Source organism: Hippocampus comes, unplaced genomic scaffold (assembly GCF_001891065.2).
Source record: "Hippocampus comes isolate QL1 unplaced genomic scaffold, H_comes_QL1_v1.1 scaffold90, whole genome shotgun sequence".
NCBI classification, from domain to species: domain Eukaryota; kingdom Metazoa; phylum Chordata; class Actinopteri; order Syngnathiformes; family Syngnathidae; genus Hippocampus; species Hippocampus comes.
Window position 1 is genome coordinate 209,681 of NW_017804912.1, and position 13,295 is coordinate 222,975.

A 13,295-nucleotide genomic window follows, 5' to 3' on the forward strand; every position below is an offset into this window, starting at 1 on the left:
TTTTTTTTTTCCAAAGCTCCCCCTTTTTTTTGGCCCCCCCCCCCCCCAATCCAACATTCAAACGTCACTTCCTGTAATGGTCACATGATGTATTTTCGTTAAAGCCATACACGCACCAATACGCGGTTTCACACGTCCACACTCGGTCGGCACAGTGCTGACACATCGGTGTTGTTCGTCCCCTCACGAGCTCATCTGTTGTTGATGTTCTGTTTTGACCAGGTACGCCGTCCCGCCGGAACACGGGAGGAGATTGGAGCGTCTTGCCAAGGGTATGTACTGCCCTTCATTTTGATAAAGAGGAAGGTGTTCCTCTGATGTGTTTTTTGCGCCCTAGGTTTCTTTCCTGGCAACGCCCAAAGCTGCGAGGCCTTCTTGCGCCACAAGATGACCTTGATCTCGCCGTCCATCCTCAAGAAGTACGGAATCCCCTTTGAAAAGGTGACGCTCGCTTCTGCTTTTCAGCCGACACGCGACATGAATCCTAAACAGCGGGATCGCCTCCAGTATGTTCCCTTATTCAGCTTGTGTTTTTGGTCCCGCTCGGGCGTGAATGGCGCAGGTGACACAGGAAGCGGGCCAGTTTATCGTCACCTTCCCGTTCAGCTACCACGCCGGATTCAACCACGGCTTCAACTGCGCCGAGTCCACCAACTTTGCCATGCAGCGCTGGATCGACTACGGCAAACACGCCACGCTGGTATGCCGCCGACCGTCGTGACGATAAGCGGTTCCGATAACGGACGGATGGATCGGTTAACCGATTAAACAACAACAAAATGTTACTGATTTTGTTTCACTTAAAAAATAAATCAAAACAGTGAATGTGTTTCAAAATGGAATGATTGAACATCATTTAATTAAGTAACTGATTTATTTGCCGCGGCACGGTGGACGATCGGTCAGCACGCAGTCACAGTACAGAGGTGCAGGGTTCGATTCCGGCTCCGGCCTCCCCATATGGAGTTTCCATGTTCTCCCCGTACTGGTGTGGCTTTTCTCCGGGTACTCCGGTTTCCTCCCGCATTCCAAACAATTGTCCCGAGGCGTGATTGTGAGCGCGGATGGTTGTTCGTTTCTGTGTGCCCTGCGATTGGCTGGGCACACAGCCAATCGAAGACTTGACACGCATCATCGCCGCGATTCAAATGTTGCGCTGGTTTTCTCGTCACATTTCTGCCTTCTTGTCCGGCCGCAGTGCTCGTGCCGCCAGGACATGGTGAAGATCTCCATGGACGTGTTTGTGCGCAAGTTCCAGCCGGAGCGCTACAAGCTTTGGAAGGCGGGCAAGGACAACGCTCCCATTGACCATGCCGAGCCCACGCCGGAGGCCGCCATCTTCCGAAAAGAAAGCCCGACTCCCGGCGAAGACGCGGGCGACTGCGACCGCCCGCCCGCTAGGTAAGCTAGTACGTGGACGGGTTGCCGTCCTGCCCTGTCTTGACGGACGTCTCCGCGCCTCAGCCCAAAGGCTCAGACAGCCACGAAGCGACCGCTCGATGCCGCCGAGGACATCAAAGGCGAATTGGCTCAAGAGGAGGCGGAGCCCAAGAAGGCCAAGATGGAGGCTCCCGCCCAAGTCGAGCCAGACACGCACGGTAATGAATCATTTTGGGTTTGACTGTTTAAAACATTGTTTTAACGCCATGGCAAGAAATTGTGAACAAAGACCCTATTTTCTGATACAGATGATGATGGGTCAAATTGTTGAAGCTTAGCGCCAACTACCGCCAACGATGACAGATTTCTTGGCTTCGGTATCGGTGGCTGGGATTGGCAGCCTCCATGAGCACCCGATACGTTCAAATAAGACCAGTATGGGCCGGACATCCATACCTGGTAGTCGCCTATCCCTAATTTGGATTTGTTGAAATTTAGAGAAAAAAAAAATCTAATAACAGTTTAAAAAGGGAATTATATTTGAAAGATTTTTAATGACATATTTTTTAATATGTTCAATTTGACATAAAAAAAAAATTCAACCTAAATTATAAATTAAAAGTTTAGTTTTTCTAATTTAACAAAAAATATTTTCAATTACATTTTTAACACACAAGCACTTAAAGGAAATACGTCGCTCGGAAAAGCCAAAGAAAAGCTTTGTGCCTTGTTGAACGGAGGCCTAATCTTGTTGATTATTTTTCCCAGATCAGACAGTCAAATTGGAGTTCAAGCCTCAGAAGACAGAAGAAATTGAAAAAGAGAACCAAGAAGAAGAAAAGCCTGAGAGACGAGAAAGTTCACCAAGGAAAGAGGACGAGGAGGAGGTTGAGCCTGCCACAAACCATGCGCCCGAGCCCGCACAAAGCCAGGCGGTTCCGCCGAGCTCGGCGGAGGTGGGCGGTGAGGACCGCGGTCCGAGCGGCGGCGGCGGCGTGTCGGCACACAAAGCGTTCCAGAGGACGCTGAGCCCTGCCGATGTCCTGCACGTGCACAGTTACGCCAAAGGAGACTATGCCGAGGAAGAGGCCGCGCCCAAAAACGAAAACGACGACGATGGCGGCAGGGGCCACAAAGACGTCAACAAAGTGAGTCCTGATGATGTGAGCCATCTTTCGGGTTCAATCCGAACCGTGACTTTCCCGGCTTCCCATTTAGTGTCAACGGTTGGAAAAAGCTAATCCCTGTGCATAAATTGCAGCTCGAATGTTTCAATTTTTTTTTCATGAAGTGGGTAGAAAGGGGCGTGGCATCACTGAGATCCACATCGGCGCCGGCGTCAAGTGTGAAGCATAAACTTTTTCCAGGGGATGCGAAAGGCGTGTCAAATAACCATACGGTTTGTGACCAGCAGAGGTCAGAAGAGGCTCGAGGCGCCGCGCGGCAGAATGATCTGGGCCAGCTCCCCGGACACCACCCGCTCATCAAGGACAGCGATGAAGGTGCGCCCGCGGGACCGCAAACGTTTGGTGCATGTGGTCCATTTGTCAGATGTGTCCGTGTGTGTGTGTGTGTGTCAGAAGCTCCAGACGAGGCATCCCCTGTGGCGGAGGGGGGCCTGGAGGGGGAGAGCTGGGCCAAGCCTCTGGCCCACCTGTGGCAGAGTCGACCCCCCAACATGAAGAAGGAGCGCGAGTTCAACAGGAGGGCGGGCTCCAAGCCGCCCTACTGCTCCGTTTGCTCGCTCTTCATCGCCTACCAGCAGGTACGCCGCGACTTCAACCTTGTCCTCATCCTCAGCGTCAACATTCTACCCGTTGATTTTTTTTTTCCCCTCCTCTCTCGCTCTGTTGGACCAATTTCATGTCCTATTTTTTTGTATGTTTTTGTGTGAGAAGAAAGTCAGATCAGAAAGAGTTTTTTTTGGGGGGGGGGGTCCTTCACCCCCCCCCCCCCCAAACCCCCCCCCCCAAAAAAAAAAAAACTTGCGAGAAGCAATGTTGGATTTTTCCAGGACTATAATCGTCTTTCAAACAACTTGTACTTTTCGAGAACAGTAGTTCTGGTGAAAAGTTGTGACGCCGTCCTGTTTCCAGACGGAAGGCGCGAGCGGCACCAATGCGCCCGTCATGGCCGCGAATGGGCACATGCGCACCAAGCCGCTGATCCCGGAGGCGTGCTTCGCCACCACCACCGAGGAAGACTCGGAGTGCGAGGAGCCGCCGGCGACGCCGCGTCTGGAGGAAGACGGGACCAGCCTCCTGGTCAGCTGCTCGCACTGCAGCGTCCGCGTCCACGCCAGTCAGTCAGCGTCACCGCCGCCGCCGCCGTCGCCGCCGTCGTGACCGTCTCGAGGGCGGCAGGGTGACTTCTGGGCATTTTGTCCCCTTCCAGGTTGTTATGGAGTCGATCCTGCCAGTGTCAGCAAGGACTGGAAGTGCGCCCGCTGCAAAGCCAACGCCATGACGGAGGTGAGCGCACCCGCCGCCGTACAAGAGCCTGAACATTTCGCACCACAAAGCAGAAAAAAAAAATGTTTTCGCCATCATAACATTTTGTTAAAGGAAATGTTTTTTTTTTCGAGGAAAAAAAAAAGTGTCCGAGACTGAATTAGTCTCACATTGAATGAAGTGGGGGTTTTTTTAATTCAATGTTTTTTTTTAGATTAAAAATTTGAGTTTTCCACTGACGGATTTTTCTGAAAATATCTTGAAGTTATATTTTTTTTTCAACAGCTACTTGACTCAGGTTGTGTAATTAGAAGATTTGAATTCCTATTATGTAAGAAATTCAACTTTTCAAGGAAAAAAAAAATCAAAATATAATTTTTCCAGATTAACATGTTTCTCAAGATTAAAAATTGGATGATTTCGGGGAAAAAAGATTAAAAAAATATTTATAAATGATTTATATATATATATATATATATATATATACTCTGCAGACCAACGGTTTTGGTGAATTTATACTGTGTTGATATATATATATATATATATATATATATTTTTTTTTTTTTTTGTTGTTTTTTGTCCAGTGACCAGAATTAAGTATTTTTCCAGAAGGAATATGTAGCTTCTTTTTTTTTAAACAAATTTAAACTAGGTTTTCATCAAATCATAATTTTAAAAAGTCAATAGACATCATTTTTTTTTCCGAGAGAAGTGCAGAATGAGAGCACACCTCCGACAAACAAAAAGCCTTCGGATGGGCTTTTTATTTATTGTTATTTATCACCAACATCTAAATAACATGTCCACGTACTGTATATGGAAGCACGCTAGTTTTTTTTTTTTTTTTTTTTTCTGCATTTCAGAACTGCTGCTTGTGCTGTCTGCGGGGGGGCGCGCTGCAGAAGGCCAACAACAACAAGTAGGTTTGTTTTGTGCTTTTGTCTGCCGTTGAAAGGTCAGCGCGTCGCCCCCATGTGGACTAACGGGCGGGCTCGCTGCGGCAGGTGGGTGCACGTCCTGTGCGCGGTGGCCGTGCTGGAGGCTCGCTTCGTCAACGTCACGGAGAGAAGTCCTGTGGACCTGAGCGGCATCCCACTGCAGAGATTTAAACTGGTGAGGATTGGGCGAGGGGGGGCAGTGAATAGAGAATATGCGGTGAACAATGTTTGAGTTGGTCCTCACGACCGAGCGATGTCTTTTCAGAAGTGTTACTACTGCAAAAAGCGTATGAAGAAGGCGTCGGGCTGCTGCGTGCAGTGTTCGCACGGGCGCTGCCCCACCGCCTACCACCCGACGTGCGCGCAGGCCGCCGGCGTGCTCATGCAGCCCGACGACTGGCCCTTCGTCGTGCACGTCACTTGCTGCCGACACAAAGGACCCTCGCACATCCAGGTCAGCGTGCCCGCGTTTTTTAAATTAAAGACTCCTTTTTTTTTTGTATAAAGCTAGTAGTTTTTTTTCAAGATCAAAAAAAGTCATACTACAGCAGTACTGTTTTTTTTTTTTTTTTTTTTTTTTTTTTTTTTTTTTTTAGGGAAAAGTTTAAAATTGATAAGGGGAATAAAAGTTGTTCCCAGAAATTTTGAATAGAGGATATTATTCAAGTTATTTTGAAAATACAGTCATGTTATGTTTTCAAGAATGATGTATTTTTTTCAAGGAAAAGATGTATATTCTTAAGCGTGGGTAAAAAAAAAAAAAAAAGTAGAAACATTTGATAGACTAAAGTCAATTTCTTTTTGAGTCGCGTTTTCTCCAGAAAAATAATTGTAAAGGCTGTTATCGAGAAAAAGATGTATATTCTTGAATTGTCAGACTTTTTCCAGAGAGTCTTACTGAATGAAAACCCATTGTGGTTTTTTTCCGACAATCACTTTCTATTTTGAGGAAAAAAAATTGGACTGCATATTTTGGATAAAAAGCCAGAACAGAAGGAATTTCTGGCAAGTAGTGGCCGTGTGGCTCAACGATTGGCCGTGTTTTGCCTCGCCGCGCGTCAGCGCAACAAGGCGGCCATGCAGGAGCTGACGGTGGGCCAGAAGGTGATCTGCAAGCACAAGAACGGACGCTACTACCAGTGCGACGTGGTGCAGCTCTCCAAGGAAACCTTCTACCAGGTCAACTTTGACGACGGCTCCTTCAGCGACAACCTCTTCCCCGAGGACATCGTGGTGGGTCTTCCTTTTTCCGCACCCGCCCCGCACACACACACACACTTGAGTGCGGGAAAGGCGTCAAAGCGCGCGTGTGCCCTGTGACCCGGCAGAGCCGCGACTGCGCCCAGTTGGGTCCGCCCCCCCAGGGCGAAGCGGTGCAGGTGCGCTGGCCGGACGGCTTGGTCTACGGTGCCAAGTTTGTGGCGTCCCGCGTCGTCCAGATGTACCTGGTAGGAAATTCAACCCAACCGTTCCACCACGGGTGTCAAACCCAAGGCCCGGGGGCCGGATGTGGCCCGCCACATCATTTTAAGTGGCCCGCGAAAGCAAATCAAAGGTGACGACTTCCATGATACTTGCCAAAATGTGTACCAAAACTTCAAATTTTCACATGTAAAAAATCCGTGACATATTGTAAGCATTTTCTTGTTTCCAAATCCCTCATTAGAGTTACTTTAACAACAGTTGGATAAAACGTTATTCTTGACTTCTTTATATAGTTTCAGTCATCACGGCCCTCCAAAGGAAACGGGAATTATAATGTGGCTGGCGACAAAAATGGGTTTGACACCCCCTTGCTCCACCTGTCTCCCCGTATGTTCGAATTATCGATTTATTTATTTATAACCTCTTTTCATGCGAGTGAATCTTTACGTGCTTGACGTAAACGTGTCGAAAATGTGAGTCGTCGTGAGCGGCTGTCACGTGACGGCCGCGTGTGCCCGCAGGTGGAGTTCGAGGATGGCTCTCAGCTGACGGCCAAGCGGGACGACGTCTACTCGCTGGATGAGGAGCTGCCCAAGAGGGTCAAGTCCAGGCTGGTGAGTGGCCGCCCCCGTCGAACAAGATCCCACCACTGTGGTCTACGTACGAAATGACAGCTGATAGTTGATGAGTTGTCGTCGTCGTTCCCGGGAGCGACTCGAATTATGAATCCCAAACACGCGGCAGTTCACCATTTCATCGTATCGTCTGTAACGCCGCCGCCATGTTTGTGCGCAGTCCAAAGCGTCGGACATGCGCTTCGACGGCATCTTCGAGGGGAAGGAGATCATCCGGGAGTCCAAGAGGCAGCGGGTCATCAACTCGCGTTACCGCGGCGACTACATCGAACCGGTCATCTACAGAGCCATTATGGAGTAGCTCACCAGTGAGGTGACCTGCTCCCACCGCCAGGACCACTTGGGACTCCTTTTTTGTAACTTTTTTTTTCAAAAATCAGGACTTTTTTTATTCTTCTAAACAGAGGTAAGGGCAGTATTTTTTTTTTCTCCTTCTCCAAAAGGAGAAAAAGGACGGCAAAGTATTTCATTTCATTGACCTCACATTTGTTTCCGGGAAAGTGTCTTCACGCCGTTCGACGCCTCTGACATCATGCACTTGCGAAAGCCCACACATGGGAACAAATTGTCCACATTACCTGGGCACATAATGCGGATGCGGACTGGCTGTCGACTTCTATGTCTGGTGAAGCAAATGAAGCACACCTTTGCAAGAAACTTTATTGAGAAAAAGGTGCGCTCCATTTGCTGAAATAACAGTGCCGACTTAGACCAGTTCAATTTGGCCGCAAATTAGCATTTTGTGCGCAAGTTTTTTTTTAAATCTTGTCAACATTTTTAATCCAACCCCCCACACCATGTGTGGGGCTCGGTGTTTTTTCACCAGTTCACATGACGGCATGCGCGCTCTGCTAATCCCAAACGCAGGTGTGCGCGGTTGTTTTTTTTTAAACCTGTACAGTACTTGGTGCTTTTCAACGCCTTTTTTTTTTTTTTACACAAAAAAATCCATAAAGCAATCATGACCACGTTAGCTTTGCCGCCCGCCTAGCTTGTCACGGATACATTTTTAAAAACGTGTATATTAGATTAAAATTTAAATATGTATGTGCCATTAAAAAAGGAAAAAAAGCAGCTCCGCTGACAGCAAGGCGATAAACAAGCTTAGCTAAGCTAACGTACCCTAACGTGTCATTGTGCCTGATGGGCGCCCCCCCCTCCCCAATGTGTCACAGATGCTATTTTTTCTACCACAAACAGAAACGTTTTTTAAAAGATTTGACTTTTTTTAATGTCTTCCCTTCCACTTTGTAATTTAAATTGAAAGCGCTTTTAACTTTTAGCAGGGCAGCTTGTGTAGCTTTGGCGAGAGATTATTTTTTTTTTTTTAAAGAAATGTATGTCTTTTGTAAAAGATGTTTGTGTGTAAATGTCAAAATACACTTCCAGATATTCAACGATTTTGTAAAAGTTGTTTCAGTTTAAAAAAATTATATAGAGAGAGATATAGATAGATAGCATTCAGACCACTGTCTTTTTTTCAACATTTTTTTCCAGCTGTCTTTTAGGCTATGTTAACATTGCAGCTCAATTCTAATCTACATTGTTGAACAAGTTGGGATATGTCGTCAATAAGCGTTTTTCATCAGGGGAGGGGAAAGTGAAAAAAACAAAACAAAAAAAACCCCACACAAATAGGTGAATGTCCAGATCCTGAAGAGTATGCAGAGGTCTCCATTGGTTTGAGTACATCAGTCAAAGTAAAACTGAGAAAAAGTGTTATTTCAGAAGTGTGTTCGACACAAAGCAGCCCCCCCGCGTCGTTCACTTGACGTCCAGCTTGACTTTGATGTTCATGGCGGCCAGCTCGGCCACAAAGTAGCGGAAGACGTAGGGCACGGACACCGACTCCACCGAGTCGCTCTTGCCGCAGAGCGTGCAGACGGTGCGGCGGTGGCGCGTGGACGACCACGAGGGCGGCGGCCTCTCCAGCAGCGGCGACAGCAAACTGCCGCAGTCCACGCACACCTGCGCCACCGAGCGGTCGGAGCAGTTGAAGAGGCGGTCGTGCAGCAGGAAGGACGAGCCGTGCGCCAGCAGCGCGTCGCGCTCCATCTCGCCGAAGCGGATGCCGCCTTGGATGTTCCTGCCTCCCACCGGCTGGTTGGTCACCTTGTCGCGTGCCCCCGTCGTACGCACCTGCCAGTAAAACGGTGGTAAGTTTGCGGGAATGAGCTGGCCTTCAAATCTTCACAGGCCCGCCTCGAATGACCTCGCCTCAACAAGAGAAACGGATAAAACGGTCCGAAATCAGTGGAAAAAGGACAACTGACCCATAATAATAATAATAAATAAATAAAATTTAAAACTGTATAGAATTGGAAACTAAGGCTGACAGGCATGTAATCTTTATCCTCTCAGACGAACTAATAATGCGGCTTACTGATGTCTCATGTATGGCGTTTTGTTAGCTTTTGTCAATATATGGTTGGACCATTTTGGTGTTTAAATATACCAAGTTTAATTCTCTTTTGTTTCACAGTAAACTTCAGTTAGGAACGATAAACAGTTTGAAGCGAGCCTGGTTTGCCACTTTGGAGAAGCGTGCGAGTTGTCATTTTCGTTACCTCAAAGTGACACCATTGCCTCCCATTTCTTTACTGCAAGATAGCGAGAACGGGGGCCAAGGAATCATTTTCAAGAATGTCTTTTTCGAAGACACAATGTGCTGAAAGAATGAGTTACGCGATTAAAAAAAAAAAATGTTTGTTTCTATTTCCCCAATCGATAAACGGCAGTCGGAATTGTATCCTGCCAAATAGCCGAATCGGCCTCTGAGAAGGGAAAAAAAAAAAACGTCTCGGTCATGGCCGTGCATTTACCTGGAACTTGTCGGACACCATGTGCCTCAGCCTCTGGTAGTAAACCACACCGATGAAGATGTCGGCCTCCAGCTCGAGGCCGCTGGTGCCGCTGTAGAGGCGCTCGGTTCCGTAATAGTTGTAGCCGGCGGCCCGGAGCGTCTCGCCAAAGTAGTCGAGCGCCGAGTTGTCCTCGGAGAAGACGAAGGGCGTGGCGTCATGGCTCAGCCCGTGCAGGGCGGCCGATTTGCCCGCCATGCTCTCGATCAGCATGCCGATGGTCATGCGCGACGGGAAGCCGTGCGGGTTGAACAGGATGTCGGGGCTGAGGCCGCTCTCGCTGAAGGGCATGTCCTCGGCGGGCCACAGGCGGCTCAGGATGCCCTTCTGGCCGTGACGGCTGGCGAACTTGTCGCCGATGGTGGGGTTGCGAGGCACCCGCATCGTGATGCACACCCGCTTGAAGGAGCCCGTGCCGGTGTCGTTGCCGCAGACCTTGATGTTGTCCACCACGCAGGCTTCGTGGCTCCTGCGGGGAGAGCCGGTTAGCCCCGCTCAAGACAACGCCCGAACCGTCAACGCGATTGCAGGTGAGTCAAGTCGAAAATGAAGCAGTCATGACTCTTTCTCTCGGCACACGAGTGGATATTTAACAAAATGGCGACAATGCAAGAAAGCCCTCATCAAGACCTTGAATTCGAGCTATGACTTGACATCGTTTGGAGCAAAAGGATTTTTTTTGGTGGTTGTTACGGGCTTAAGTTTGGAGATGGTCGAATAAAAAAGGTGTTTGTTTGCTAACGGTTAAAAAAAAAAAAAAAAATTATGTACATATGCTGTGATTATCTGCTGATGCTGAGTTTTCTAAAAAAAAAAAAGCAAAGATTGGTGACGTATCTAAATAACACGCTTCTTTTTGGGACCCTGTAGAGTTGACATTTTGACCTTTCGGAAGAACTTGCGATCCGGTGAGGCTGCGTGCACGGTGAACCAAAATCACTCGTGCTAGAGAGAGAGAGCAGGAGCGAACTCACTTGTAGAAGGTGACGAAGGCCTGGCCGGTGTTCAGGTTGATGTAGCTGTAGAAGGGGTCGCCGTAGCGTAGCATGGCGCCCACCGGGGGGAGCCCGTCGGCGTCCAGTTGCTGGTTAACCTTGGGGTCTCCCGGCTTGGACCCGAACACCACGCCGTCCTGGCCCCGCGCCTGCGTGGCCAGGTCCACCATTTCCGTCTTGTAGATGCAGCCGTGAGCGAAGCCGCGCTCCCATGACGACTTGTTCACGATCTGGCCAGCAGGGGGCGCACAAAAAAAAAAAAAAAACAATGGAAGGTTTTTAGTCGCGGGAATTAGTGAAGGAGTCCATGCTACTGAATCACGATGAACCCGATTTTGATGTCCAGGGAACCATTCACATATTTTCGGCTCCAACTAACAATTACATTAATAATGCCTTAATCTGATTCTTATTTTTTTGGGGGGGGGGCAACACAGCGGACGTGTAGCAAGTCGCAACGTGCCGGGCACTGCTGACCATGGCGTCCTCCATGTCGTAGCCGCTGTAGGAGATGACGGCCACCACGGCGTTGGTGCCGCTGGGGTAGTTGTCCAGCTGGTAACGGTCGTACATGGACGGGCGCACCAGCGGGCTCTGCGGCGTCTGCAGCCGGTACAGCTTGTTGTCCGAACGCTCCCGGAAAGCGTGAAGGGGGAAGCCCATCGTCTGCTTACCTGGAGACGGCGGCGACGGCGGCGCAGTCACACAGTCACAACCGGGAAAAGCTTCGTGCGTGAAGCCCGTCCGATCCCGGCACTCACCCATCTGGCACTGGTACATGTTCCTGGGACTCTGGTTGTGGTCCGAGTAGGGGATGAAACTGGCCACCACGCTGAGCATGCTATGCGGGAAGAGTTCCTGGTGGCTGCTGACGCCCGCCTCCACCTCCGCCTCCGTCACGGCCACGTTGATGTAAAGCTGGCCGAGAAACGGCAACGTATTTAAAAAGAGAAAGAAAAAGGTGCTCTCGCGTGTGCTTGGGCTTTGCTTGCAGCTTACCTGCTCAAATGTTCCGATGAGCTCCTGCTTGCCGAGCGCCAGGTTGCGCACGGGGCGCACCATGCGGCACGGCGTGGTGAACAGGAACAGGCCCGGGTACAAGCTGGCTTTGCCCGTCTTGGGCACCAGAATTATCTCGGTCCAGGGAGGAACCTTCTTCTCTCGCAGAACCTGGAGGAAGAACAGGCTCACTGCGGTTGCAAAGGCGCAGGAAAATTCACAGTCGAAGTTTCCGCAACGTTTCCAGAAGCCAAAGGAGCACGGCGCTCAGGAAGATTGCAAAAAGCCGTGCAATTTGGCGTACCTTGAACCTTCGCAGCGAGTCCACCAAGCCGGGGGCCGCGCGGGCCTCCACCCAGCCCACCACGGCGCCGTCCAGCAGGACCGGGTAGCAGTCGTCGTAAGGGCCGGCGGGGGCGGCGTCGGCGGGGGCCACGCCCAGCGAGCAGAGGAGGGCGGGCAGCCCCACGGTGGGCGCGGACGCCGTCACCACCTGGCAGCTGGCCGTCATGTGGTTCATGAGGCCGCAGGGCTCGCCGTCGGGCGTGTGCACGGGGCACAGGAAGCCCCAGGACTCGGGCAGCAGCTTGCGCACCGACGTGGTGCGCATCTTGGTGAAGGCGGCGCCGCGGTGCACGCAGCGGAAGTGCGACAGGTAGCGGATGAAGTTGAGCTTGTCGGCCACCACGCACAGGCCCGTGTTCTGCAGCATGCCCAGACCTGACACGAGGACAGAGAGGCCCGCTCACAACGGCACACCTCCACTTGACATCGCATAGCCTAGAAAGACGGACTTGGAACTCAAACCCTGTGGCCAAACCCTCATTTAAACCTTAAAAAAATCGTGTCGTAAAACCGACATTTCAAACCCCAGCCATTGCTTGGAATAGGACCAAAACCCTCCTTCAAAGCTTCATTTGAAGCTTCACCTTGCAGTGTTACTTTGAAACCTCCCCCCTGTCTTGAAAGCTTCATTTGAACCCCTTCCCTTCGTTTGAGAGCCTGACCCTGCCTGCCCAAGTCCGCTTTGCAGGCTGCTGCGGAAGCCGGAAGACAGAAGGCGGCGCTGACCCGTCTTGGAGCTGAGGTTGCCGGTGGCCAGCAGGTACTCGAAGGGTTTGGTGACTTCGCTTCCCATGTTGAACATCTTGATGATGTTTTCCGCCGTCCAGCCGCCCTTCAGGCGATTCGATCGCTTGGCCATCGCCGACTTGATTGACAGCAGCCACGCCCACATCTTCTCCTGCCGCACCGCACACGTCAGTCATTTTTACGCCACAACGTTTGGGCTCGAGGGCCACTTCAGTTTTTTTCACCAATGAAATACAATACGATGAATAACAATGAAAAGGCAATTCTTTCACGCGGCTTCTCATTTGGAAGCGCTGGTCACGATTGACGGGGCAAACGGCGCTGACCTTGAGGAACATGAGGTAGAGCTGCCCCGGCGTGAGGACCTCCTGGCAGGCGATGCCGTCCGGGTTCTCCTCCAGGCTCTCCCGCTTGGCGAAGCTGAACAGCTTGCGGCACATCAGGCACAGCAGCCGGAACTTCTCCAGGCCCGTCTGCAGGTGGATGCAGATGCACTCGCTGCGGGGAGACCAAAGGCGTT

At 50.4% G+C, this 13,295-nt stretch overlaps 2 protein-coding genes across 4 annotated transcripts in view; one reads left to right on the forward strand and one right to left on the reverse strand.

Moving 5' to 3' along the window:
- kdm4aa (lysine (K)-specific demethylase 4A, genome duplicate a) overlaps positions 1–8,143 on the forward strand; it is a 10,354-nt gene extending 2,211 nt beyond the window's left edge. The window contains exons 6-22 of one of the 3 annotated variants that reach the window (XM_019884862.1): positions 223–272; positions 338–441; positions 563–700; positions 1,199–1,401; positions 1,465–1,598; positions 2,149–2,543; positions 2,795–2,882; positions 2,961–3,145; positions 3,477–3,681; positions 3,775–3,851; positions 4,694–4,749; positions 4,835–4,943; positions 5,034–5,222; positions 5,831–6,001; positions 6,097–6,216; positions 6,715–6,807; positions 6,989–8,143. In XM_019884862.1, the coding sequence (XP_019740421.1) occupies positions 223–272; positions 338–441; positions 563–700; positions 1,199–1,401; positions 1,465–1,598; positions 2,149–2,543; positions 2,795–2,882; positions 2,961–3,145; positions 3,477–3,681; positions 3,775–3,851; positions 4,694–4,749; positions 4,835–4,943; positions 5,034–5,222; positions 5,831–6,001; positions 6,097–6,216; positions 6,715–6,807; positions 6,989–7,129 (2,458 nt within the window). In that variant the 3' untranslated portion in view covers positions 7,130–8,143. Of the gene's footprint in view, positions 1–222; positions 273–337; positions 442–562; positions 701–1,198; positions 1,402–1,464; positions 1,599–2,148; positions 2,544–2,791; positions 2,883–2,960; positions 3,146–3,476; positions 3,682–3,774; positions 3,852–4,693; positions 4,750–4,834; positions 4,944–5,033; positions 5,223–5,830; positions 6,002–6,096; positions 6,217–6,714; positions 6,808–6,988 lie in introns of all 3 variants that reach the window. The other 2 variants (XM_019884872.1, XM_019884879.1) reach the window with 2 other exon arrangements.
- The window catches only part of polr1b (RNA polymerase I subunit B), an 8,212-nt gene continuing 2,957 nt past the window's right edge, over positions 8,041–13,295 (reverse strand). The window contains exons 7-15 of the mRNA XM_019884853.1: positions 13,102–13,273; positions 12,755–12,926; positions 11,988–12,403; positions 11,684–11,854; positions 11,446–11,602; positions 11,162–11,358; positions 10,664–10,914; positions 9,651–10,158; positions 8,041–8,967 (exon numbers count right to left, since the gene is read on the reverse strand). Of these exons, the coding sequence (XP_019740412.1) occupies positions 8,593–8,967; positions 9,651–10,158; positions 10,664–10,914; positions 11,162–11,358; positions 11,446–11,602; positions 11,684–11,854; positions 11,988–12,403; positions 12,755–12,926; positions 13,102–13,273 (2,419 nt within the window). The 3' untranslated portion in view covers positions 8,041–8,592. The remainder of the gene's footprint in view (positions 8,968–9,650; positions 10,159–10,663; positions 10,915–11,161; positions 11,359–11,445; positions 11,603–11,683; positions 11,855–11,987; positions 12,404–12,754; positions 12,927–13,101; positions 13,274–13,295) is intronic.